The sequence below is a fragment of the Zeus faber genome (genome assembly GCF_960531495.2).
Source record: "Zeus faber genome assembly, chromosome: 12".
In the NCBI taxonomy this organism is placed as follows: domain Eukaryota; kingdom Metazoa; phylum Chordata; class Actinopteri; order Zeiformes; family Zeidae; genus Zeus; species Zeus faber.
Genome location: NC_137196.1, coordinates 18,562,111 through 18,588,453, shown reverse-complemented (window position 1 = coordinate 18,588,453; position 26,343 = coordinate 18,562,111). Strand labels below are relative to the sequence as shown.

General features: G+C 42.9%; 2 protein-coding genes across 3 annotated transcripts in view; one reads left to right on the top strand and one right to left on the bottom strand.

Moving 5' to 3' along the window:
• cacnb2b (calcium channel, voltage-dependent, beta 2b) overlaps positions 1-3,371 on the top strand; it is a gene marked incomplete at both ends in the record, with an annotated part of 31,597 nt that extends 28,226 nt beyond the window's left edge. The window contains 3 exons of the mRNA XM_080010408.1: positions 1,261-1,434; positions 2,601-2,993; positions 3,075-3,371. Of these exons, the coding sequence (XP_079866534.1) occupies positions 1,261-1,434; positions 2,601-2,993; positions 3,075-3,371 (864 nt within the window). The remainder of the gene's footprint in view (positions 1-1,260; positions 1,435-2,600; positions 2,994-3,074) is intronic.
• A 1,655-nt stretch (positions 3,372-5,026) lies between these two features.
• Positions 5,027-23,602, bottom strand: mrc1b (mannose receptor, C type 1b). Of its 2 annotated transcripts, XM_080011479.1 has the most exons (31): positions 23,477-23,602; positions 22,530-22,880; positions 20,867-21,037; positions 20,476-20,631; positions 20,135-20,245; positions 19,358-19,495; positions 18,919-19,095; positions 18,221-18,375; positions 17,766-17,879; positions 17,000-17,115; positions 16,723-16,871; positions 16,436-16,635; positions 16,151-16,266; positions 15,803-15,875; positions 15,510-15,663; positions 15,271-15,309; positions 14,830-14,993; positions 14,640-14,701; positions 14,067-14,167; positions 13,807-13,949; positions 13,496-13,601; positions 12,932-13,056; positions 12,769-12,813; positions 11,114-11,216; positions 10,028-10,260; positions 7,854-8,019; positions 7,360-7,527; positions 7,109-7,225; positions 6,363-6,521; positions 6,197-6,229; positions 5,027-6,077 (listed from the first exon to the last, which is right to left on the bottom strand). In XM_080011479.1, exons 1-31 carry the CDS (start codon positions 23,538-23,540, stop codon positions 5,833-5,835), a joined length of 4,254 nt encoding a protein of 1,417 aa, XP_079867605.1. In that variant the 5' UTR covers positions 23,541-23,602; the 3' UTR covers positions 5,027-5,832. The 2 variants fall into 2 exon arrangements, with proteins under 2 accessions (XP_079867605.1, XP_079867606.1); XM_080011480.1 differs by lacking the exon at positions 20,867-21,037.
• Positions 23,603-26,343: the final 2,741 nt, after the last annotated feature.

Sequence of the window (26,343 nt, the reverse complement as noted above, 5' to 3'; positions counted from 1 at the left end):
CAGTGTTACTATAAAACATCACATTACATTTAACCTCTATTCTTAACTTTTTTTCTGTTTTTCGTCGTGTCTTTCTCTACTTTTCTTTACTATTTTTCTATACATATTTCGATTTTCTATTTATACATTTACCCATATTCTTTCATTTCTGTCATTTTTTTAATTCAATTATAATTTTTCTATCCACACAAGTTTGTCACTGATATTGGAGTCTATTCAAGCATCCGGTTCCACCCCCGTATATCTTTGCATCCCAACGACCTTATCTATTTTGCAGTCAGGACCACAGTTAGTCAAAGAATGGGGATGGTAGCTCAGGCGGTAGAGCTGGTGGTCTAGTGATCTAAAGGTTGCTGGTTCGATCCCAGGCTCCTCCTGCTAGCATGCTGTAGTGTCCTTGAGCAAGACACTTAACCCCTAATTGCTCCTGATGGCTGCATCCGTCGGTGTTTGAACAATTGTAAGTCGCTTTGGATAAAAGCGTCTGCTAAATGTAATGTAATGTAAAGAAACCTTTATTCAATTGCTTAAGGTATATTTGGGGGTATGGCTCTGTTCTGGGACCTCCCCTCCCTTTCACGGAAAGCCTAAGGCGGGGAGAGCAGCAGCACAGACCCCCCAAGGGAACAGAACAAGCATCAATGACAGCAGAGAGGACATCGACAGTCAGATAGAGCATGAAAAGGAGGCACTGGGTTGGTTCCACGCCGTGCTCAATGTCCGCTTATCAGAATCTCGCCCTGGCCCCAATAACGGACAAACTTTATCATCGGGGGATTGTTCTTTTGAAAAGCACGTTTCTACCATTCTGTAGAGGAGAGGTTCAGGTTAAAGTAGAGCAGAAAGCCATAACAGATGGATTTCCCTGCTCCTGCACACAAACCACTGACTACAGTGTGCATTTCCATCACTATATATATTTATATTATTTATAATGATGTGTGTTGGCTGCACTACACACTGGCTTTTATTGCACATATCATTATTAGAGCCATATTTTTACGCGCTAAATATGGCTTCAATACTACTTTATACTACTTCAACTTTGTGGAAGGTTTCGGCCTGCGGCTTTGGATATATTCTTTTTTTTTTTGCCAAAATTCTGCTCAAAATGAAATCCTATGAAAAACAATCATCACGTCATCACGAAAACATATGCAAACATATAAAGAGGAATTATGGGCAGACAGGATCAGCACACAATATATTACATATTATAAATATTATAAGATCTATCTATCTATCTATCCCCTCTTCCAGGAAATGTTTGATGTCATCCTGGATGAGAACCAGTTGACGGACGCCTGCGAGCACATTGCAGATTACCTGGAGTCGTACTGGAGAGCCACCCACCCTCCGGAGATGGAGCCGCCCAACCCGCTGGTGGCCCAGCTGGCGGAGAACACGCTGCCCACAAGCCCCTCGGCAGCCAAGGTACGGCTGGTAAGGTGCCGGAAACGACACACCGACGGGACGTAGGAACAAATGTGAATCACAACTGATTTCGGGCCAAACACTAATCAGAGCCATGTGTTCCCATGTGCTTGTGGCCGTGGTTTTCCACTCATGGAAAAGTCGTGGAACATGACCACAATTGCCCAAAATAAGATAAGATCAAATAAAACAGAATGAAGCATCAGTTTTCTAAAACATAAAACTTGCTTCTCTGTAATCTCAATAGAACATGATGCATGACATATATGTACCGAAATAAAAAAAATTTCTGCATTAGAGACATTGAAGCAAAAAAATACAATTATAGCTGTTCATTTTTCATCGATGCTTGACATGCTCTTAGTATTCGTTTTTTGCATTGTGGATATTATCCAATTCCTAACCCGTGATTACTGTAAGACCTCAATCAGAAACTGGCATCGCTTTTGGTGCATCGCTAATAATAATAATAATAATAATAATAATAATAATAATAATAATAATAATAATAATAATAATAATAATAATTAAATATATAAAATAATAATAATATTTGAAAAGGAATATACAACTGTATGATTTCCACCAGCCACAACTGCTCAAACTGCTGGCAAACAATGGCTACCGCGGTTTGTGATGTAGAGTTTCATTTTTTCGTCACCTCCTCCCATCCCATCTCCTCCCGTAGCTTTTGTCAAGTGTTCATCAGAAATATTTCGATTCATGTGACATTTTCATCTAATTTCTTCCCATTCCATCTCATCCCGTTCCACTCGGGGAATGTGCAGAAATAAGGCCATTCCACTGCTGGTGAGTGAGACGCCGTCAAACGAGTCAGGCTTGGTTCCACCCCTATAGCTGAGATGGATTCTACAGAAATCTAGGAAATCATCAGGAAGACACTTTCCTGCTAGGGTCGTGCTAGGGCTGCGGTTTGTGGGAATATGTGTCTGTGTACAGATACCCTTTATACATACAATATGTGTGTTTGTTTACAGTATGTAAAGTGCAGTTTGTGTGTAACTTATAGTATGTAATTGGTTGGTTGATTGATTAATTGATCGATGTATCGATTGAGTATGTGTGTGCACGTGCATTCATTCAAGTCTCAACAGTGGAAGTATATTTGGTCCGTGTGTGATTTATGGGGTGTTTTTTTGGCCTAGGACGAGCAGAAAGGCAAGAAGTCCGCAGCCACCAAAAGGAAAGGTTCCCACGATAACCACCTGGACCAGGACGCCCCCCTGGCCCCCGCCCAGGAGCATCGGGCCGGGGACGGCCACCGAGAGGAGGAAGAGCGTCTCCTGAGGACCGAACCAAAGAGAACCCAGCACGCCCACCACCATCACCACCACCACCAGCACCACCACCAGCACCGCCGCACAGAACACCACAACAACCACGGCCAGCAGGTCCAGGCGGGCGCGGACCCGCTCTCTGACGGCAGGGACCACGCCCACCAGAGGAACCCCCGCAGACACCCCCCGCAGGGGGACAGGGATGAGCAGGCGGAGGACCTGGGCCAAGAGGCGGAGGAAATTCGCTACAATCACAGACCCGTGCCCTCCCACAGGGACAATAACCACCAACATCACAACAGCAACCACCACCACCACCATCACCACCCGCAGCAGCAGCAGCAGCAGCAGCAGCAGCACCAACACCGTGGGAACAGCCACCCGTCGTCCCACCCGGCCGAAGACTACGAGATGGAGCACAACGAACGCAACCGACAGCACAGGCACCACCAGCACATTCCCAGCAGGACGAACCGCGGCGAGCGCCTCCCCGCTCACAACCACCACGGTTACCACCACTACCACAGCAGGGACCGGGAGCGGGAGCGGGACAGACACCGAGATCGAGACAGGGATCGGGACAGGGAAGATCGCCATGGTGACCCGAGGCAGTGGCACAGGGATTCCCGCCTACACTAGTGACGAGTGGCGTTTGTTGTTTATTCGCTCTGGTCTGTGCTAGGGCTGCACGATTTGGAATGGAACGAGAACCGAGATGAGTAAGATTTGTTCAATTTTCAGACTCTTCGCTCATTTGATTCCGCTGGTGTAACGCACGGTGAGGGAGGCAGGGCTTCCGGTGAACGAAAGTCAGGAGACAGAGTTGGGAGTGGAATCCGCATTGAGAATCATTTAAATTCTGTCGCTATTATTTATGTTTGGTGCAATGCAAAATGTCACATTCAATGTGATTTATGCCAAATGCCTTGACTTTTTTCCTCATTCATCTGAGGATTCCCTCAATCGCTTTCTCGCGCTCGTCCATTCGCTGAATCAAAATCGAAGGGGCTTGTTGGGCAAGTAGCCGGGCTGCTTGAGGCTGTTTTCGTTCACAAATTGAGAGTCAAAGCTTGCGAGTCTTGCGTCACCAGATCCAAATTTTCTCACTGAGGTGTCGGCGACGAGAGCTTTGCATCACGGAATTAACCGCTGGCCCTGGACCAGATATTTTGACATTTATTTCAAGCTGTGCTAAAAGAAATAGAAAACTACAGCACCCACTGGGACTTGCTAAACCCATCCAACCAACTTACCGTATCAACAAACACTAGCCAGCCGTACGGTATTGTGCGTCGGCTGCAGTCGCGAACGGAGACTTCATGCATTGCATTTCGCGGCCCTGAAAGCACAAGTATCCATGCGACAGGCCGGGGTTTTAGTTTCATTACCGAACGAAACGAAAACCTAAACATGATGTTTGCGCCCTGAACCGTCAGAGCCCAATCACGTGCGTTTTTGTTTGCGCTCTTCCAGTTGAGCGCCGTAAAGCGGGGTTCTCGTTGGTCAATATAATAGAGACTATTGGGAGCGGTCGTTCTGATGCAGCAGGATCGTTGTCATGCAGGAACGAGGTCGCGTGGAGGTGTAAATCTGGATTCTAACGGGACCCATCGCGCAGCCCCGGTCCGGGCGTGGCTTCTACGCGACTGCCGCCGCGGTACTGGGGCGGGCGGGTGGACGGGGTGCGAAGTGAAAGCCCTGCCTTTGTACGCAGGCTTTCGCCCCGACGTGGTATTTTCTTTTTTTTTGTCGTTCTGTCAAAGTTTTTATTTCTCTCTGTCATCCATTCTCTCTCTCGCTCGCTCTCTCTCTCTCTCTCTCTCTCTCTCTCGTCCCCTTTTTAGTTCTGCTTCCCAACTATATCGATGGTATCTACGGTGCGTCTGCCCCGACATTTGCAACGAAACGAGCCCCGCCTGTTTCACGTTTGCCCCCCTCCCACTTGGCTCCGTTCCGTGTTCACCTCGTTTTGGCTTTTGTCCTTGTCTCCTTGAATGGACTGTGCGTGTGTGTGTTTTCCGCGGTTTGACACAAAATGGGTTCCTATGTCAAAGTGTGTTTAACGCAAGCGGGTACGTCGGATAACCTGTAAAAAAATAAAATGAAAAAAAAAAGTCGACAGAACAGCCGCTTCGCTTGTTTCTCACGCCCCCGTATATTTAAGAGAACATATATGACACATCAATGTGTACACAAGGAAAGTCAAAAACTATTTTTCTACAGATGACTGTACAATGTCATTATCGGCTTCCTACTTTTCTATCGAAGTTGAAACATATTTATTGACTTGCTCTGTCCGGAAGCATGACTATTTTTTTTAGTGACATTGACTTGTGCTATGTGCTGGAAACTCTATGCATCTTCTTGTGATAAAATATTACAGTATAGCTTGAATACAACCTCTATGCATTTGTATATATGTCATATCTGCCTTTAGTTGAAGGGGAGCCGGAGAGCCTGTTGCACTGGCTCGGTAGATCTTACTTAACCTGCAAGACTGCAGATCTACCGGCCTGAATTAACTTTGTTCCTTTTGCGATTAATTTTTTGTTTGTTTTGTTTATTTTCAATTTGTACAGTGTTTCCGAACTTTGTTCAATAGGTATTATTTTGTTCAAGATCATGTGACATTACGTGATATTTTACTTGATTGATAAAAGTTATCTAACACTTCTCTGTTCTGTTATTTGTTGATTCATCTCACACACACGCGCACACGCACACACACATGCACACGCACGCGCGTACACACACACACACACACACATGCACAACAACAAAAACACATTGACAACAACGAAACTGTATCTGAGATTCCATTTGAATTATTTTTAAATTAAATAGTCAAATCTGCACGTATGCAATTGTGATACAACTGTTATAGTTTGAAATTAGATAAATCTGGTTTAACATTTATTAACCAATGTAGAGCAAAAGCAACTTTACAAATCTCAATAACACACGCACATACACACAAACAATAAACAAACCTCAACCAGACATCCCAGAGCCTATTACGTTCTGTTCCAAGGGGTCAGACCACGCCGGCTCCACTGAAACGGGAAACCGTCGACTGTACAATAAAACCTTTCACCTCGTGTCACACGGTTATTATTGGCTCGGGCTCCGCTTCCTCCGTGTTCTCTATCAGTTTGTCGGTGTCCACCCGGTCGGGGTCGGAGTGCTCGCCCTTAAAGTAGAGGGGGTTTTCGAACGTGGGCAGGTGACGCCCGGATTTCTTGTAGAGAAACAGCGCCACGGCCACCAGAGCACAAACGGCGATGACGATGAGCACGACTGCCAGGCTGACGTGGGCGCGGCCCTCCACGCTCCCTCCCAGATACGCTGTAACAATGGAAACATCATTCCAGAAGGTGAATAAGCATCCATTTACAAGGGAATAAAACTGAGAACGGTTTTATTTAATCCAAATGGAGTCAATTTAATGAAGAGTAACAACTCACAGCCTGTTGGTACTGCATTATCCTGATAAGATACTAAAGAAGGGGAAAAACATTGTTTAAAAACACCATTAATTCATAGATTAAATGAAAACTATGCATAAATGAAAGAAAATGGACTCCTTCACGCTGCTGTTGCTACATACAAGGTAATAAAAAAATGCCTTACCTTTCAGTGTTTTGCAGATATAAGCTCTGTCGTGCCATCGGGCGCCTGTGGTCCATTTCCCGTTCGAGGTGTGGATCTGCCCAAACACCTCCTCGTCAGGGTCATCCTCACCCCAGTTGATGTAGTCCACGGCTGCTTTGTCCAGCCACAACCACTTCCCTGGGTCGACACATGGGCGAGTTGTTCATTGTAGTCTGTAGTCTCGTTTCCTCATTTATGTCATGCTCACTTCATCATGAACTTGCAAAAAAGGCGGGTTTATTTAAAAAAGCAAAAATTATTCCCAACCACAACATAATGAATAATAAAAAACAATTATATGTTGATGCGTATCTTTATACATTAAATTGGCTGCAATCAGACACTCATCTATGCGGGAAGTCATGGTTTATGGAGTGAGAATATTCCAAAAGTTTTTAAAGTTAAAGTTTTTTGTGACTTTCCACGGCGCTCTCATCACCCGTCATCATGGAAATGATAAAGTACAAATTTAAGTCTCTAAATGTTGTAACAGAGATTGCCTTAGAGTTAGAGTTAGAGTTAGAGTTTTTTTTTCCAATTTGTGATTTAATGTTGTGTCAAGCTGGCTGGTGGTGCACAGTCCTCTGTCTAACTGTGAATAGTAATTCACGTGTTTTTTAAAATTAACTCTATCCACATTGACAACTGCGGGTTTCTTAAATAATACTTAACCCAGCGAAGCATTTTTAAAGCTGTTCAAATCAAAACTTTGCGTGTCAGTGCACCTTTATGAGTTTTGAACAGGCCGATCCAGAAGCTGGTGTGGCCATCTTTATATGCTCCAATGGTCTCGGCGATGAAGCTTTGCTCATCAGGATCTTCAATGCTGGCAAGGGTTCCACCTTTTAAAACACACAAGCTTAATGTCAATGGAATATCATTTGATACTGCAACAATAAGCGGCTAAAAAACATGGAATGAATCAAATGTAATAACTTTGCACGTATTCAAATAGTGCAGGGTTAAGGCTACTCACTGTGCCTTGCACAGCTGGAAGCTGCATCCGACCATTCGATTTCATGCGTGATGAAGACATAGCAATGACCCCGAAACGGCAACCAGACGAAGTTTATATCTGAATTTTGGTCTTCTACCTCCACGGGGCAAGTGCCGGGGAAATCCTCTGATTCTGTCGGTCGCACTTCTGAGTGTGGGCGTGAGAGAGGTTTAAACGGGGGCATGGATCGACTATCACACGCTCACAAAAGACGCTAATGTGAAACACATAAATCAAATTTAAGATGTTGAATGTGACAGCTGCTTCACGAACAGATTTTGCTTATTTTAAGAGTCGTGTGATTTGAACCTGCTCATTGTCATGCGTTACATCGCATAATTTAAGCAACTTACAATAGTCAGTTATGTCAAAGTGTCGAACCAAAGCATATCACAGCCAGCTAAAAAATCTTTGGAATAAGTAGCACTAGTAGAGATAAAGAGGATCCTTTTTTTTTTTCTTATATTACGTACCTGTAGTATGCATACAAGCACTGTACATAGTCTTGTTGCAGAAATCAGTCTTCCAAGTTCCATCCACGTCTAAGTAGACGCACGGCATACCAGGGCTTGGTTCTTCTGGAGCCCAGTTGGAAATGCTTAGAGGCCAGCCGCTGATATACTTGAAGTAACCTCTCGTCTGAAAGCAAAAATTGGACCCATTAAACGGGACCTATGATGCTCCTTTTCAACAAGTTAATATAGCTCACTGAGGTCCCAAAACATGTTTTTAAAGTTGTTGTAAAGTAGATTATGCATTCTAGCCATTCTAACAAGCCTCAATACCATTATGTTCCAAAAAACAGGCTGTTTTTTTGTGGGTGGAGCCACCCTCCTGAATTCCATACATTTTAGTTCTGTGAGCCAATGGGTTTGAGCACAAGTTCTGGGTTGTGTTGTATTTAGTCTGTAAAGTTTCACTGATTTTACATTATCAATCCACCAAAATCTGTTTCTGAACAAATTTGAGGCGAGAAATAGGCAATCCAGTGGCTGAATCTTCAGGGATTTTTTGTTTCCTGTAAACTTTGAAAATAAAATAAAATAAATTAAAAAAATACCGCATACATTTTTTGTTTTTAGAACAAAACATTTACATTAACATTACATTTCCATCGTCTGAATTTTATTTAAAGACATTTGGTGTCCAATTTCTATAAAATATTTGTTTGTTTGTTTGTTTGTTTGTTTGTTGAGTTACTCAGATGGGGGCGGTTCTAATTCTACTGAAACCCAGCTCAGCTGAAGCCCAATAGGGTTGGGCTGCAAATGTGAACGGGTTGTTTCAGGACATGTTCTCTGCATTGACAGCTGGCAGAAAACTGACTGAGTTGTCTTATTTCACAGTTTGTATGTTAGCAGGCCCATCAGAGACCCCAATGTACGCCGGTCAGCCACAACATTAAAACCACCTGCCTAATATTGTGTAGCTCCCCCTGGTGCCGCCAAAACAGCTCTGACCCGTGGAGGCATGGACTCCACAACACCTCTGAAGGTGTCCTGTGGTATCTGGCACCAAGACGTGAGCAGCAGATCCTTTAAGTCCTGGAAGTTGCGAGGTGGGGACCCCATGGATCGGGCTTGTTGTTACAGTACATCCCACAGATGCTCCATCGGATAGATCTGGGGAATTTGGAGGCCAAGCCAACACCTTGAACTCTTTATCAAGTTCCTCAAAACATTCCTGAACATTTTGCTGAAAGAGGCCACTGCTATCAGGCAATACCTTTGCCATGAAGCGGTGTACTTGGTCTGCAACAATGTTTATGTAGGTGGTACGTGTCAAAGTAACATCCACATGTATACCCGGACCCAGAGCATCACACTGCCTCCGCTGGCTTGCCTTCTTCTTCCAGTAGAGCATCCTGGTGCCATCTCTTCCCCAGGTAAACACCACCCACACCACAGCCCTCCACATGATGTGAAAGGGTAAGTGATTCATCAGACCAGGCCACCTTCTTTCATTGCTCCATGGTCAAGTTCTGAATCGCCCACGTTCTGACACATGGGCATTGTAGGCCACACAGCCCGATACACAGCAATCTGTGATGCACTGTGTTATGCACCTTTCTATCATAGCAACATGAACTTTTTCAGCAATTTGTGCTCCAGTAGCTCTTCTGTGGGATCGGACCAGACGGACTAGACTTCGCTCCCCGTGTGCATCAATGAGCCTTGGGCGCCCATGACCCCGTCGCCGCTTCACCTGTAGTCCTTCCTTGGACCACTTTTGGTAGGTACTAACCACTGCATACCAGGAACACCCTACAAGACCTGTCATTTTGGAAATGCTCTGACCCAGTCGTCTAGACATCACAATTTGACCCTTGTCAAAGTGGCTCAGATCCTTACGCTTGCCCATTTTTCCTGCTTCCAACACATCAACTTCAAGAACTGACTGTTCACTTGCTGTCTCATACATCCCACTCCTTGACAGGTGCCATTGGAACGACATGATCAATGTTTTTCACTTCACCTGTTAGTGGCTTTAATGTTGTGGCTGATCAGTGTATGTGCCCAAGCACTGAAAAGGTGATTTTTCATGAAAAGTCCCCTTGAAGAACAAGGGGACTTTGTTATATAATTTGTTTTATAATTTCTTCGAGCAGCAGAAGCAGCTTATCAAAATCCAAAACTTGAATATGTACCTCCATTTTGTTCAGACCGATCCATAGGGGGGAATTGTGGGTCAGCGCCCCCAGCTCAATGTAGGCGTGCGTCCACTGATTTCGAATAGTCACCAGCTCGCCGCGCTCGCCTTCACAATGCGTCTTTGCTTCATCCCATGTCAGATTCTTAGTGATGATCTTAATGGAGTCATTGCCTAATTTAACGTAGGTGTTGGGAACCACTTGGTCTGATGAAACTGGGAATTGTTGGTCTGTCGAGGTTGAGATGCAAAGTTTTACAGAGGGAATGCAGAGCATTTTTAATTGCAAGAACACAGACTCAAACACAAACAAAGTAATGGCTTGATAGATTAAAACCTAAGACTTAAGGCAGCATTATGTAACTTTTTCCCCTTAAAATTACAGCTTCAGAATCATTTTGATGGTACGCTGAGTTGAAATATGGAGAATGGCACCTCTTTTCATTCCCAACCACTCCCAAACGCCTGTTCTTGCACTATGTAACTTCTGTGTTCGGGCATGAAACCGCGGTTAGAGTGCGTTTCGCTTTATGGCACTACGTCACTTCCTTGATGTTCGGCTCCGATAATAACGTTTTTTTTTTGCCTGGTTAAATTTATAAAAAAAAAAGAAGTCAAAATGTCCAGTAATAATGCTCATACAAAACGTAGCCGCTCCACCTCCCCGACAGCTCCATCCTAGCCACAAGGAGGGAGGGTCCGAAACAGCAAAATCCCACATACCCAAAGTTACATAGTGGTGCTTTAAGAGAGTATGCTGTAGGCTAAGTGTAGAAAGGACGTGAAACCAGGCAGAGAAGTGGTTTCTCATAGTACGATCATTGTTAACAGACCAGCGGTCAGTATTCAGCAATGTCTGGCCTCTGATTGCCGCTATTGACCAATCAAAATCCAGTTCACAGAGCCGTGTTATAAGCACAGAAAAACACCTGCATAAACAGTATGACCCCATATATTGACAGATGGATAGAAAAAAAAGGAAGAATTTGTAAAGACGAATTGTCCAAAGCCTGTTAATAGTCGATATATCGATTGATGAGCACAGGATGTACAGAATGCGGAGGGTGCAGAATGTTTGGCTTACCGACACTCCGCAGACATATGTATCCGTTGGTGTCATTGCAGTTCTTTGGAATCCACTTCCCAAGCCCAATGCTGGGATGGTTGGATATCACAACACACCTTTCCTGGTGAGGGATGGACAGGAGATGCTTACAAGGATAACTGAGTTTGGAAGCAAAAGCGGATAATTCCTGGTTCAGAAAGTAATGGCTGTAGGTTTTGCTCCAGCCATGCACCGACCCATCAGTTGTTTGTTTGGGTTGATGCTTATTCGCAAATCCACAGGGATGACTCCAAATCCTGGAGGGGCATTTTACATTCTGAATCCGGATTTTCCACCTCTAATGTACAGTAAGCTATATTAAGGCTAGGAATCTGGAATTTTGAAATATCTTCTGACTTAATAGCAATCAAATGTATGCACATGGTATTCAGATTAACAATTTATTACAAAGTTGGTGTCGGAACGTACAGTAACTTAACCCTCTGAACACGATCGGAGCGAATAACATCCTGTGCGCAAAGTTTTTTTTTCAAACAGCAATAAAAAATAAAGAACAGCTTCGCTAGAAGGAGGCCGTTAACAGTTCTGGAAACTAGAGACCCCATATCACATACAGTATATGCCTTTTGGTGCCTATAATGCTTGTAGTTTAGGCTTATCCATTTGTTTACAGATCTAGTGATCTGGAAAAAAAAACTTTTCCTAGTCCTAGTCCTATTCATTTTTAAAGTTGTATCCCCCGATGTGAAAAGAAATGGTGAAAATGATTCCAAAGTAAAGGAAAACAGCTTTACTTGGAAAGAAAAATTGTCGAAAAAGATGCTGCGTCAACTGCTGGAAATTATTTTGACCAGACAGTTGGTTTACAGATGAAGAGGATTATTTTGTAGAAGGCGTGGATGGATCCCTTTGAGGACAAGTAATTCATTTCTAATTGTAATTCAAATGTTTTATTATCATTATTAGCATTATTATTATTATTATTATTATTGTTGTTATTTTTAGAGTGTTTGTGCGTGTTATTTTGTTTGTATGTTTTCATTTTCATGTAATGTAATAATGTCATGCGATGTAATAATTATCCTTCATTTCATCTTTTTCTTTAGCATCGAAAAAAAACAAAACCTACTAATCTCCAGCCCAGGCCCATCAGGTCTGGATAAAGTTCCCCCATCTCAAGCTCAACACCCATTCAATCTCTCCAACTGAGGCCCTCAACCCCATGGACCACAACAGCCTGCTGAGGTGGCCGGTGGACATGCCGGGCCCTCCACCTCCTGTACATCACGATATGTACAAGGTACCGTCCGGTGCATTTCTGAGTCTAAAAACGTATTCATTTATGTTTGCAGTGGATATAAAAAGTAAGAAATTAAATAGACATTTTTGTGTTGTTGTTTTTTTTGACAGTTATGGCATAGTATCTTTCTCAGAATTTGTTTAGAGGGTTGAAACACATTAGAACCTGACATGGTCAAGTGTTTGTCTGCATTATAGATCCATTATAGATTATAGATTAAATGAGAATGTTCTGTCTCAATCAAAATCACAATGTTCCGTCTCGATTCTAACTTGGGGAGAGGGAGTCAGTTGCAATAAAAAATATGTCCGTATTGCCCTTGGTAATGAGGAACACTACAGTGAGGTTCACCTGACTCTTTTGCACAACTTACTTCACTCCATCCACGATTAAAATAAGGTCCATGATGACGGTTCTTCTAAAATGGAGAATCAGGAATGGATAAAAATGTATATATATACATATATATAAAAATATACATAAATATACAACATCAATTTAAAACATAAATTGTAGTACGGCCTCCGCCTACTCACGCGTCCCCAATTTGCATATGGTCTTGAACGGCCGTCTGTCCAGAAAAACTCTGAACGTTCTTGACTATGCAGACCAATCCAAAGGTCGGTAGAAGCCGCCTCTGCCATACGGGTGAGCAAAAAAGCTGCAGCAGCACAGATGTAAAGAGTGGGAGAATAAGGAAGACGAAGGCCTCATCCTGAATCCTTCTGCACTCGTGATCATGATTATTTATCAAAGTTTGGTCAGCATCCATTGCTATCGTTAGTTCTTTACCATAAAGACCCTAATATCCTGCAGGCTGTTTTACAGACAGAGCCCCTCCTGCAGTTCTTTGTCGGGTAAATATTTTAAATTTTGGAATGGATTGACCATGGAGTGTCCTAACTCTTGATTGATTGATTGATTGATTGATTGATTGATTGATTGACTGATTGATTGATTGATTGATGATACAGTAAATCTGCACCTTTAACGCACCCTAAACCTCAGAAGCATCGCAAAAAAAGGCTTCGACACAATGTACGGTCCTAGCTCATGCCATGGGGAAAAGATTATATATTAATATCATACAAAGAACAAACCTTGCACACTTCTTGAGATAATAGACACCAAGTTTCCTCCCATTCCCTTGCACCGTCTTCTGGCTTCGTCCCATTTGTCCTGTCGGTTTTGAACAATCCTATAACACTATTTAAAAAAAAATAAAAATAAAGAAAAGCATTTTTATAATATATATAATATTATACATTTTATAACAGCAATTTTGTACAGAGAGAACTATAAACGGTGCACAATATCCTTGCTATCGTAAACAGACGCTCTCGTTGACACTATAATATGATTTTTCCCATTGTATTGGGCACATATCTTTAAGTTAAGCGTGAACTCTGACCTTAGAGTCAAATCTCAGCCAGTCCATCGGGCAGCCGCCTTTCGGAGCTACTGTTGGCGCTGCTGTGGTGTTGACCTTCGTAGAGGCGCTCCTTTTGCAGATGGATTTCATCTCCAACCCACAATTGTGATTGTGCCAGAACCCTGAGGGGAGAGAAAAAAATCATACAACAACAACATCCCAGACTCGCTTGAGCAGAAAAAAAACAAAACAATAGAATATCTTGAATTTGTTTTTCGCAAAAAACAACTTCTACCGACCAGTGAAGTAGGTCATGGTGGCGCAGTTCTCGTCGTGTGTTTGTATATTCGGTTGATCCTCTTCCCACCTCTGGAACACCAGGGGAGAGTCATCCATCCACCTAGTAAATAAATAGAATGTGATTAGATATAATAATAGATTACAGATAGAATAGAAAAATAGCAATATGGAATAAACCTAAAAGTCTACTTAAAAACAGAAACATTATAATAATAAGTATATTATAATATACAATTGATGTGGAAATGTATCAATATAATATAAAAATCAAGAATTGTTTTTTAACTGTTTTGAACTACTCAAACAAACTAAATTGTATGTTCAATGCATATCGAAGCGTTAAAAGGAGCTGATACTACTGTGTAAAAAATAAATCCTATTTCCTTGACATACGTATGTTAAATGCTAGACAAGATAATATACTTTACAAACATAAACATTGGAAATTTTAAGATAATGTGATAGTACATGTTTGTTTATAATACTTGCTTGTGTTTTTATGCCATAGCACTGAAAAGTCCAGTGGATTTTACTCCTAAATGTTCTATAAAGTTGTCGATGGTCACACGCACCCACAGGAGCCGTCCAGATCCACCGTCAGTCCAATGTAGTAGTTCCCATATTGCTTGGAGACCTGTTCACACACACACGCACGCACACACGCACGCACACACACACACACAATTACCTAATAGTTCTCATACCAGCTGAATTCGATTTTTTTTTTGTCACGTTTTTTTTTTAATTTTCAACACTTTGCACCTGTTTCCACAAAAAGACGTTTTCGGCTTCGCTGTTGATGACCACCAGGTCGCCGTGCCGCCGCTGGCAGAAGTGACGAGCGTCCTCCATCGCCATCAACTCCGTGTTGACATAATACTGGCTCCCACCCCACTCCATCCAGTTGTCTGCCGTGTGGTTATACTCTGCAGCGATGTGAGGTATATTATAGGTATATATTTATTATAAGTATATATTATATCCATCTATCTATTAGCATTTTCATTTAGAAGGTAGCAACCGAATTTAAAGTTCATCTTGGTTTGCCGTGAAACTTAAAACCAATGAGCGTTTGGTGCAACAGTCTCAATCTATTACCTGATTAAATCTTACAGCAAAATAGAAACCGATTTCACTTAAAATACGCAAAATATACCAGAATTTAAACGCAGATACACCCCTGGTCCCCCAACAGCAGTTTACCTGGCGCGGTGTCGTTCGGCGGCGCCCTTGGGGTCACTCCTACGACGGGAACGGACAGAATATAAATGCAAGCAGAGTCGTTATGTATTACATGTGACGTCGCGAGAGCCGTCACTTTGCCGCCTGGCCCAAATTGTTTCAAGATATTTGTTTCCAGGAGAGCTCCTCCGTGCGATCCTGCTCCGACTGAACGGCGACAAAAAAGCGACCGGGGCAGTCCAACATTTCTCTCGCCGTACCTGCACGGATCTGGCACAACCAGTCGTTGTAACTCTCGCAATGCTTGTCATTCCAGGAGCCCTCTTGATCCCACTGGTAAAGCCACATTTCGGTGCAGGATTCCACATTATTCATATTGTTGGGCTCTCCACTCTTCCAGTGTTGGTAATTGAGCTGGTTGAGAGAGAAGAATAAGAAACCGAATTTTGGTCTGTTTTGTCTTCGGACTTTGAGAGAGCAATGCTGCATTACTTGTGGAGTAGACGGTGCGCTTTCCGAAAACGCAGGAAAAGGCGAACGAAGCTCAACTCACCGGAGATCCATCGCTCCATTCGTAACCCGCACCGGGAGTCGGTTCGCTGAGGCCGATCCAGGATCTTCCGTGTCTTCAAGAGTCCAAAAAGAAGAAACATTTTTGACTTTACCAGTCATTCATTTTTAGATTTCAGTGAAGTAAACCTGGAGCTTTTAACCCATTTTGGAGGGTAACACTTAAGGCTTTATGTCTTATGTCTGTGATATGTTCCGTTTTATGTTGTGAATTCTATGAAGTTCGCCGCCGCTTTCTTTGGCCGCGGCGGCCTCGGTCTGGGGTTCCGACCTCAGTCTCGAGTCCGGTGTTTTGGAAGGTCTCAGCCGGTCGTAACGCGCAGGGTCTTACCTCCCGATCCTCAAGTGGCTCTCGCTGTGAATGCTGAGCAGATCCCCTCCGATGGCCCTGCAGTAGTCCCTGGCCTCGAACCACGTCTTCTCCTCTGAGCGAGGTCCCGTGAAGAACTGAAACCCAGAGGGAGTTCTTTTTTTTGTAAGCCTGACTTTCTTTTACCAACTTTACGGGCGAGTTAGCGGAGATGGAAATTCATTATTATCGTCGTCCTCCTGAATTAAATATGGAGCGTACGGTTTATACAAAGATTAAAAAGTACAGAATTTCTGGCGGTGGCACCTTGAAGCAGAGGTTCCTCGACCCGATGGGTGCCCAGCCCTCGCTACACCTGGTGGGGGCGACAGTCGGCGGGACGGCGGTTAAAAGCGCCCCCTCTGCCAGGTGCTTGCAGATGTATTTTGTTTTATTGGCGCAGGGCAGCAAATCCCAGAGTCCGGCGAGGACACCGGTTGTCATGGCAACGCAACCTTGGCGGTGGCCTTGCATCATTGGGGAGGGGAGGGGTAAAGTTTTAAATCGCGTTAATTAACCACAATTATTCGAAAAGAAAGCAAATCGCCGTGTACCTGGCATGTCAGGGCCCCAATGAGTGAATCTAACATTGTTTGTGTTGGTCCACACAAAATCTTCCACGTGTCTCTGGTTGGAGAGACCCAGCCAAAAGTGTTTCTCCGGTCTCGTCCCCACCAAGCTGATCAGGAAGGAGTTGTCCACCCTGCCGGCATTCAAAGACACAAGTCCATCGCAAGTGTCCCGTTCGCCAATTGAAATATCGCGTCCTTCGTCTTGATTAAATGACTTGTTTTTTGACGGAGCGAGGATAAACGCTCGATAATTCTTTACCCGTTTGAAACATCCGCCAAGTAAGAGCCTGAGCTCTTGCAGTCGCTTTGTGCCTCGTCAAACGTCCGGGTCTCGGTCCCTATGAAGTAGCAGTAGGATCCGTGCCTTTTCCAACCCTGAGATGCAAGAAGCAAAAAACACAGCCATGACCGGGCGTTTCTGGAAGCCTTATGACGCTTTCCCACAGCACGGTAGTACGGTTCTCAGAGCGTTTGTGATGAGCACGTAGGCCAGAGCGGGAGCAAACATCTCTGCACGGGTTCGTCATTCACAGCCATTCGTATCCTGTCAACCATCAAGTTAAGTCACGTCTGTAAAAAGAAAATTTCAAACAGTGAAAATCGGGTAACAAAATAAACCTCTTGACCCGGGACCTGTGAAGGTAGAGTTGAGTGTAGAGTGAGACATTGAACTGAGTTTCTGCTTCCTTATATGGGAGAGCACTTCAAGGTTTAGCTCCAGGCGTCCCTTGAGAGGTCCAGGGGGTCCCGGCAAAATGATTAAGCGCCAAACTCAACTGTTTCGCTGTTTTCTTCCCAACCATAGTGTAGAAATGAAATCATATCACATAATTAAAGAAATCTCATCAGTCTGGGGTCCCAGGGACAAAATTGTGTCAGATGGTCTCCGTGGCCTAACGCGTGTCAAGGCCGGGTTCCGTGATTGTGAAAACGGTTAAGAATCACTGCTCCAAACCCTGCGGCGCGATAACAAACAATGTGTGCGCGAAGTTGCATGCTCAATACAGGAAGTGAAATTCACTCACGACTTTGCAGCCTATGTCCATCTCCACTTCCTCTTCCGTGGGTTCGATGACGCTCTGCTTCATACAGATGTAGCCATGTTTATCCCTGCAGGAGCGATCGGCCCAGTTCCCGTTCTACCACCAGAAAAGTGACATTTGTTTAGAGTACTGGGCGACTATCTTACCACAAAAAAATATATATATATATATAAATAATATATATATATATACATATATACTGTTTATATTTTTTTTTAACGGTAAAAAAATAATATTCTATAAATATTTTTTTATTATATTTTTTTAGGTTTGTTTTCTATATGCATATAAAATATATATTAATATATATCAAATATTGATATATATATATATATATATATATATATATATATATAAATATAAAACCTCTAGATACATCAGTGTAAATACTGTCTGTATTGGTCTGATTGGATGACATGTATTTATGGCACACTTACCAGGCCCCTGATTAAAACACAGTTCTCTGTGTTACTGGATGGGCTGGGTTCTCCCATTGCCCAGTTAGTGAATGCAACAATCGCCTGGTCCCTCCACTCGAACAGTCCCTCCGTCTTCAGGTCGTTCAGCCCAATCCACAGCTCGTCGGTACTTGCTGCAGATGTCGGCAGAGTAAAATGGAAAAATAAACATTATTGCTCCGTAAGCATTCGCCTAAAGCGCGAGTTACTTGAAGTCTAATCTCTTTTTAATGTCGTATCAATCACTAGAACTGCGTCACAGGGATCCGTGGTTCGTTTGGAGTTCAGAGCTTAGGCTAAAGTGCATCAAGCTGTTGAGTGTGTTTTGGAAACAGATGCTGAGATAAAAATAAGATAAGATTGTACTATATGAACCCACACTGTGCAGGTCCATGTGGCAGTACCATTAGAAATGCTTGCTATATATTTGAACGTCATTTTGTCCATATGCTTAAGCTCTACGCACCATCACACATCACATCAGTCAAATCTGTGATGAATAAACCACAAATCCGCCATGCTCATCAAAAATCCCCCTCTCCGACTTTCTTATTATATTTTGGGGTTTTTTGGTGAAGTTATTTATTTTAGCACATATGGAACAACAGCATCCTTCAAACGATCCCAACTCTTTAACTGAGTTTGCATCTACTCCTATTCGCATTTTGGGTACCTACCGTATCCAAGTTGGGAGACGATGAAGCCTTGGTCCTCTACGTTGCTAATGCTCGCCAGGTTCCCTCCCTCTTTGCCGCATTCAACCTGGGCCTCTGGCCAACTTTTTGGGGTGCGGTACAGTTGAAAGCAATGACCATTGTAGGGGATCCAATGCCTCGAACAGTGACCTTTTTCAACTATGCACGCAAATAAAGGTGAACTTAAGAGCGTCATCTGTTAAATATCACAATAGACATGTGTACAGGCCAAACACAATTAATTCAAAAAATGGCCTCAACCTGTTATGAAGGAAAGCTTTTGACCAAAACATAAATCATTCAAAACAAAAACATGTATACGGTAGATATAGTGGCAAGTACTAGTATGTCCCTATGTTAGTATGTTCGTATCTTTTGAGCTTCCAATAAGCAATAGAATTGGACAGAACTCCAAATGTACCTTCGACAGGAGCTGGCAAAGACCCGCCTTTGTAGCAGATGTACCCAAACTTTCTGGAGCAGGGTGAACTCTTCCAGTACGACTGCACTGAAGAGTCTAACATTCCACACCGGTTTCCTGGGTCGGCGAGCGGTTGTCCTGAAACGAGAAGATGACTTGATGCTGAGGTCCAGTTGCCGTCCGCTGTAACATTTTGTCTAATAGATCATCAATAAATCATCCATATCCTTATAACATTACACCAAAAATGTACTACAGTTGGTGTCATAGTAACAAGGATATGGACATAATGAATGACTTATAAATAAATCCTATATATATACTGTATATACAGTATATGCTTTGGCTTGGTTTTTGGTTGTCAACATATAAATCCAGTGTGAGTATTATAAAAATGGAGTGGGCGGTTTGAAATTGTCTTGTGGGCCGGTTGTGGCCCCCGGGCCTGTAGTTTGACACCCATGAAAAAACAAGCTCCGCTCAATCTGATTGGCTGTATGTCGATGGGTTTAGCCAATGACATTGTGAGTATCAGTAAGAAATATTGACGGAGAGAAGGTGAACGTGGGGGCGATCTTTTAATAAAAATAGTGGTACCAATTCATACCTTTTTTGAAAGTTATTTTTCCAATGAAGAGACAGAACAAAATGTTCGACGAGGAAAGTCGACTTCCAATTTCCAGAAACGCAACTTTCGAGGCCCTTACTGACCCAGACCGACCAAACGGGAAGACCCGCCGGCCTTGTTTTTTGAGCTGTGATAGAGTGAACACCAACCAGAATCCCATCTGAGATAGCGGAAGGGCTTCCCGTCAGACCACTGCCAGCCATGTTCCTGGCCAAAGATCAGTCCGATCCAAAGACGATAGTTCTCCGTATCGATTAGTCCTGCGAGAGAAAAACAGGAGAGAAGGGGCGTCAGGGCGCTCCGTGCTTGGCTCGGTTTGATAACAGCGAGCTGTTTGTCGTGGAATTTTACATCCTTTAGGAACATTTTTTAGTGATAACGGAGAAATTCTCTCGCTGCCAACGCACGCACGCACGCACGCGGACACCCACACACACACACACACACACACACACACGCACTCCATCCATGCGCGCAGAATGGGCTCTACCTGTAACGTAAGCCTGCTCTTGGGGATCAGTGATGCTCAGCAGTTCGGATCCCTGCTGCTTGCAGCTGGTCTGGGCTTCAGTCCAGTTCAGAGTTGATTGTGCGTTGACCTGGTAGTATGCTTTTGTTATCACATTTTGCTTCCAAAATCTTGTGGCTGAGGATTGATGCAGAAGGGTCGAATAGTTATTATAATAATTACATATGTTTTATCCGTGATTGTGACATTTGGATTTTACCATGTACCCTGACGAGGCTTACTGTGAAGTAAATGCCCAAAGAAGTTAGTTTAAAATCAGGTACAACTTGGCTCAACAACTAGCTTCTTATTGAGCTTGGAAGTACACAAAGTGCCACATGCAGATTTGACCATTTTCACAGTTAATACTCACAGGAGGTCGGACAGTAGCCCCAGAGTTCGTTCTCGTATTTAGTTTGAACCGCACACCACGCGCGGTTAATTTGGGACCGAAATGTAGTGCATTCATCAAACCAGCGATCCTCGTAGTAGAAGGGAAACATGCAAATCTTGCCAAATGCATTTCCCCCAAGAGTGTAAAGTTCTAGAATAAAAAAAAAAGGAGTGTGCATAATAAAGGTTTTTTACACTGAGTCTTAAAATAACATCCGTATTAATGCATCAAAATACCTCAGAACGAAGAAAAAAAGATGAATTATATTTCTCCTCTCCAATCCCTTATTTTGACAAAAGAATCGTGATCTTATTCACAGAAAATCTCAATGAAGGGGAACTGCAACTGTATTGATCATAGGTTCATAAGTAGACCAACAAAGCCAAAAATCACTTTTGATTTACAATCTATTTTAGTGATTCATTCAAAGTAAAGATTATAACAAGCGCATGAAATTCTAGTGTGAGAGGATTTTGATTGTTGGGAGGAGATTTTTCTTTTTTTTTTAAATCATTCTCACATTTAAAATGTTGATATGGTCAATATTGACAGATTGACCGTCAGTTGCTTTCAAGTCATGAGAGAGACACGCCCGTTTCTCGTTAATTGGCTTGTCTGTCTCACCCAGACTCAGACAAGAGGGTCGAAAACCAATTTCATCCCTGTGTCCAGTATCGAGATAGCAACGGCCTGTACCCTAACCGCCTGAGCTCAATGTGAGAGGGGATCGGCTGGCCTCGCTCAGGTAGCTCAGGTATTTAAGCAATGGATCCTGCTTCTTGATGACGAGTATTAATGAAAACATCAAAAAGAGATCTTAATTGTTTTAAATGCACCCACGTTCGCAATTTTTTGATGCATAACCATTAATCCATGCTTTGAAGCTCAACATGTTTCCAGTTCAGTCCAGCTGAGTTTTGTGTCAAAGTGATTGCGATGTGGGGATGGTGTGGTTTGAGCAGCCACACCTGTCCTGGGTCTAGGTAATTGGGGACCCAGGATCAGTGTGGCTGCCTACCTGTTGCTTGTTGGTTGGTCTACGTGCAATAGGTAAAACCTCCACCCCCACACAGTCTCAGGAGAGGAGCCCTGTCATGACCTGTGTCCATCTGCCACATGTTTATTGTGGAGAGGGTTAGGGGCTTGTGCTACCAAGACCCCTCCACACAATAAACTTGCGTTTTCTACCCCTTCGCCTGTGTCTCTGTGCCGGAGGTCCCCGAATACGCCATTTGGGCGACGTATGGCAGGAATACTGCCACAGTTATTTTTTGACGCAAGGCAGTTTGTACCTGGCAACCCCCAATAACGCTTCATAGCTAAGAATTGTGGATGGATAAATGGTTATGCATCAGAATCGTTGGGAATGTAGCTGCATTTTAAGTAAGATCTTGCTTTTATGCTTTGATTTTTATTTGTCATGAAAAATCAGGATATCAGTCAGATTTTGAGATGCTGGAAGGTGCATTTCTGTAATTTCACAGGAGCTACACTAGTTGATCCCCTCTGCAGCCATGCATTGAGCTAACACAGTTAGTCATGAAACTGGTATTTGGGAGTAGATCTCTGACATGATTTTTTTTTCTGTTATTATATAATTATTCAGACTCATAAATGCATGCATCAGTGTTTCGTGACGTACCTCTGTACGTCCTGGAGCAAGCTCCCTCTGTCGTGCCCCGAATTACCATGTGGCTATTGGGCTCTCTAGAGAGAGCAAGATTTTGTCCGTCTACGAAGGACATGTAGAGCTTCTGGCCCTGGAGGGCGAGCAGCGTGCCGTTCCTGCACTCCCACTTCTGCATATTGCTCCTCCCGTTGCAGTCGTAGAGGCCGATGACGCTGCCCACCGTGTTGCCCTGTGCTCCCAGGCACTTCCTCTGGCCGGAAACAAGGAGGCGGTTGTTCGTCGTCCAGCGCACGCTCCCGCAGCTGTCTCCCTTCGTCTTCAGGCAGAGGCTGTTGTCCTTCCTGACCAGGGAGAAATAAGAATCTGGCGGTGGAGGGAAAAAGTTGGTTGGAGGAACCGTTACGAGGTGTAAGAGCCAACCAAACCGAGCAAACCACGGCCTGATCCCATAAGTTCCCGTTTTTACAAAAGCTTTTGAAGGTTTCAAAGTGAAGTACCTCATAGTACCTGGGCATGAATTTCTCTCCATATTTCCTTTTCGGGAATGTGTTTAAATGCCATTTATTTATTTATTTATTTATTTATTTATTTATTTATTTACTTACTTAATTACTTATTTATTTATTTATTTATTTATTCAGTATGAGTAAATAAATAGGTTACAATTTATTTACTAAAATTTTGCAAATAAATTGAGCAAAAATCTAGTCTCAAGCTATTTATAATCCTCTTTGTCTTCCTGCGTGGCTTGCCTGTTAGACTGCGAGGGAACGAGAAGGAATTTGTGCAAAGGTCAACACAGACTGACAGAAATACAGTCTTTGCAGACACCTTTCGGCAAAAAAAACCCTCATTTGGATTAAAAGACCCCCGAGTCACTGGAAGAGAAAAGTTTGTAGTATCACACATTAAAGGCACATTCCGCACAAAGCTCAGCAGCGTAGGATGTACCAGCATACCATCAAGAGCCAGACACTGGAGGGCTTGGAGGAAGAGCACGCTCGCTGCGGTGGTTATCCTCATGGCTGGTAATCCACAGACACCTCTGACACCAGCTGCTGGTATTGTGCTCGCATTGCCAGCTGAGCTCTACAATCTTGTGAGCATGATTATCAATATGATGCATTCTTATTAGCCCTGACACGTTGTTTCACAACGTCATTTTTTTTTATGTGTAAGTGTCAAGTTTCAAACCCACATATTTCAACATTGTGTTGTGGTGAAAAGGAGGGGCCTATGGCAACACCCTGTCTTCCGGAAAAACATAATGCTGATATTGAGCTGATGTGTTCCTGTTTTTATCCATGCAAGAGTGTTATATATACATTTATATTATATATTAATAATGTTTACTAAGGCTTAATGTGAAGTCAAAGAGGCAAAGACATATTTTACGTTACAATTGACATGACATTAAACGTAAATGTTTACTGTTTTTCATTTCTACCATATGTGGGGCAGCACGTGTGCTGTCTCTGGTGAAAGGAGGAAGAAAATCAATATCAAATTGTAGTTTTTATCAATAAATCAAGTGGAAAATGGGCCAAAAACATGTGTTTAACAAGGTGTGAACCAGACATTGGGGCTCCTGAGCTCTCACTATGACAACAATTCTGGGGGCATAACATATTTTGGATTGGAAATATTGAAAAACTAAAAACTATTGATAAAGTTTTGTTTTTTGGCACATTAAGCTTAATGTGAGGTTAGTGTGGCAAAATTACCTAAAGCAAAATAAATAAAGAAACATCTGAATTAATTCAGGACACACTCCCAGGACATACTGGCTTTGAAATAAATCCAAAATCAATTTACACAACAGGGAAGATTGCAGCCTAATGTGGATTAATGGAATCAAATCAAACATATCATTTCCCTGAGCCCTCTACTTTGGGTCATGTCCAAGTCATAAAGTATGACCTCCAGTTTCTGGGAAAATTTTAAACGTTTTTGTGCTATATCGGCTCATTTGGCATCTTGACACACACAGTGACTCTCCGATGGGGAAAGGAGGAAGCCGGCTCTTCATCTTTCACCCAGTGTTCTCCTTCAAGACGGAAAAGAGCTTTCGAGAGCGATGAGGAAGATTCGGGAGCAGACGTTCTCCACTTTCACATGGCGGGATCAAAGAGGGTCACCAACACTCGTTACATTCATGGCAAAATATACTATACATGAAATATGATGTTATTTAAATAAACGTGTATTGCACTTTTTTTTATCTCCAACAAACTTCTGACATAAAAAAAAGCAAACCCTGGCGTTGGACAGAAGGTTTGGAAGAGTTGGATGCCTGGAAATGTATTTTCATCAGTGGTAAAGGATTTTGGTGACGGCTTGTCTTCCTTGATCCCGTTACTTGATTTTTGACATTGAAAGCATTGGTTTTTCTTCTTCTTCTTTTTTTTTTTTTCATTGGCTCTTATTTCACTTTGCGAGAAGGCTGGATCAGATTTTGTCGGTAAACGAACACGACGCGGAAAACCACAGCGTCTTGTCTCCCCGAATCTCCTTGAATTCTCAACAATTCATTTTCTCAATGGATAGCGTATATTACCAGGACAAGTCGTTGTGCAAGGTTTTGGGACAATGATGGCCATATTTCGCTGACTTGATGTTTTTTGTATTGCCTTTGTAAGCAAAAAGAGGAACCATCATGCTCTGTGATGATTCTTATAAATAAAACAAATTCTGCTTCTGCAAATTCACAGAAACACATTTTTGAAGTTGGACATTTGACAATGGGTGGAAGATGGCACTCAGCCCTTTCACCTAAGTAAAAGTAAAACAAAACATACCCTGACATTTAGTTGTGGTCTGTGGCTGAGTCAAAATATGCAAGTACTTGCTCAACAAATGCTTAATTATTTTTGTTGATAATATCAGCCAATATCCTTCCACGCACTGTGATGGTTCTTCATTCGTCACTAGGAAGTCCCAGCGGACAGAATGTATCAGGCCATAAAGACAAGCAAAGGCAACGGCAGGGCAGTTTAACAAGTGCAATGTGGACTTTAGGCATGTGTTATCTGATAAGTAGACCAATAGGCAGCATTGCCGTCGAAAAATAAAGAAAGGCTCCACTCTAATAATCAATGCACACACTTTCGATGCAGGGTTTGATGAGGTCGATTGTGGTCAATGAAAGTTAACTTTTTCCTTTGATTTCTTTTTCCTCTCTTGTCCGTGCGAGACATGAAGCCGTTGTTGACTCTTCTGTCAGGTAAGCGGCCTCAAATTTAATATCACGGATCACTGGTGTTTTCAGTTTACTACTTGTCTATTTCGTGGCTGAACCCGAGCATTGAACGTACAGTATCTGTACTTCCCTAACGAGTAAAGGTTGATTCCATTTTCAGCAGTATATGGTAAGGTGTGTATGGTAAGGTGTATATGGTATGGTGTATATGGTGTGTGGTGTATATGGTGTGGTGTATATGGTGTGGTGTATATGGTGTGTGGTGTATATGGTGTGGTGTATATGGTATGGTGTATATGGTATGGTGTATATGGTGTGTGGTGTATATGGTGTGTGGTTCAATATGGTGTGAGGTGTATATGGTGTGTGGTGTATATGGTGTGTGTTGTATATTGTGTGTGGTGTATATGGTGTGTGGTTCAATATGGTGTGTGGTGTATATGGTATATGGTGTATATGGTGCTCAGAAGAGAACATAAGATTATTTTCCTCATGTATCGTCATGGTTGGCCACCACTTCTATTTGTCACCTTTTGCCAAGATTTAGTCGTGAGGGGAGCGGATGGTAAGCGGGGGACAGGGTTTGACAATTACCAACTTGCGGTCTCGGGATGGTTTTTGGTGGGA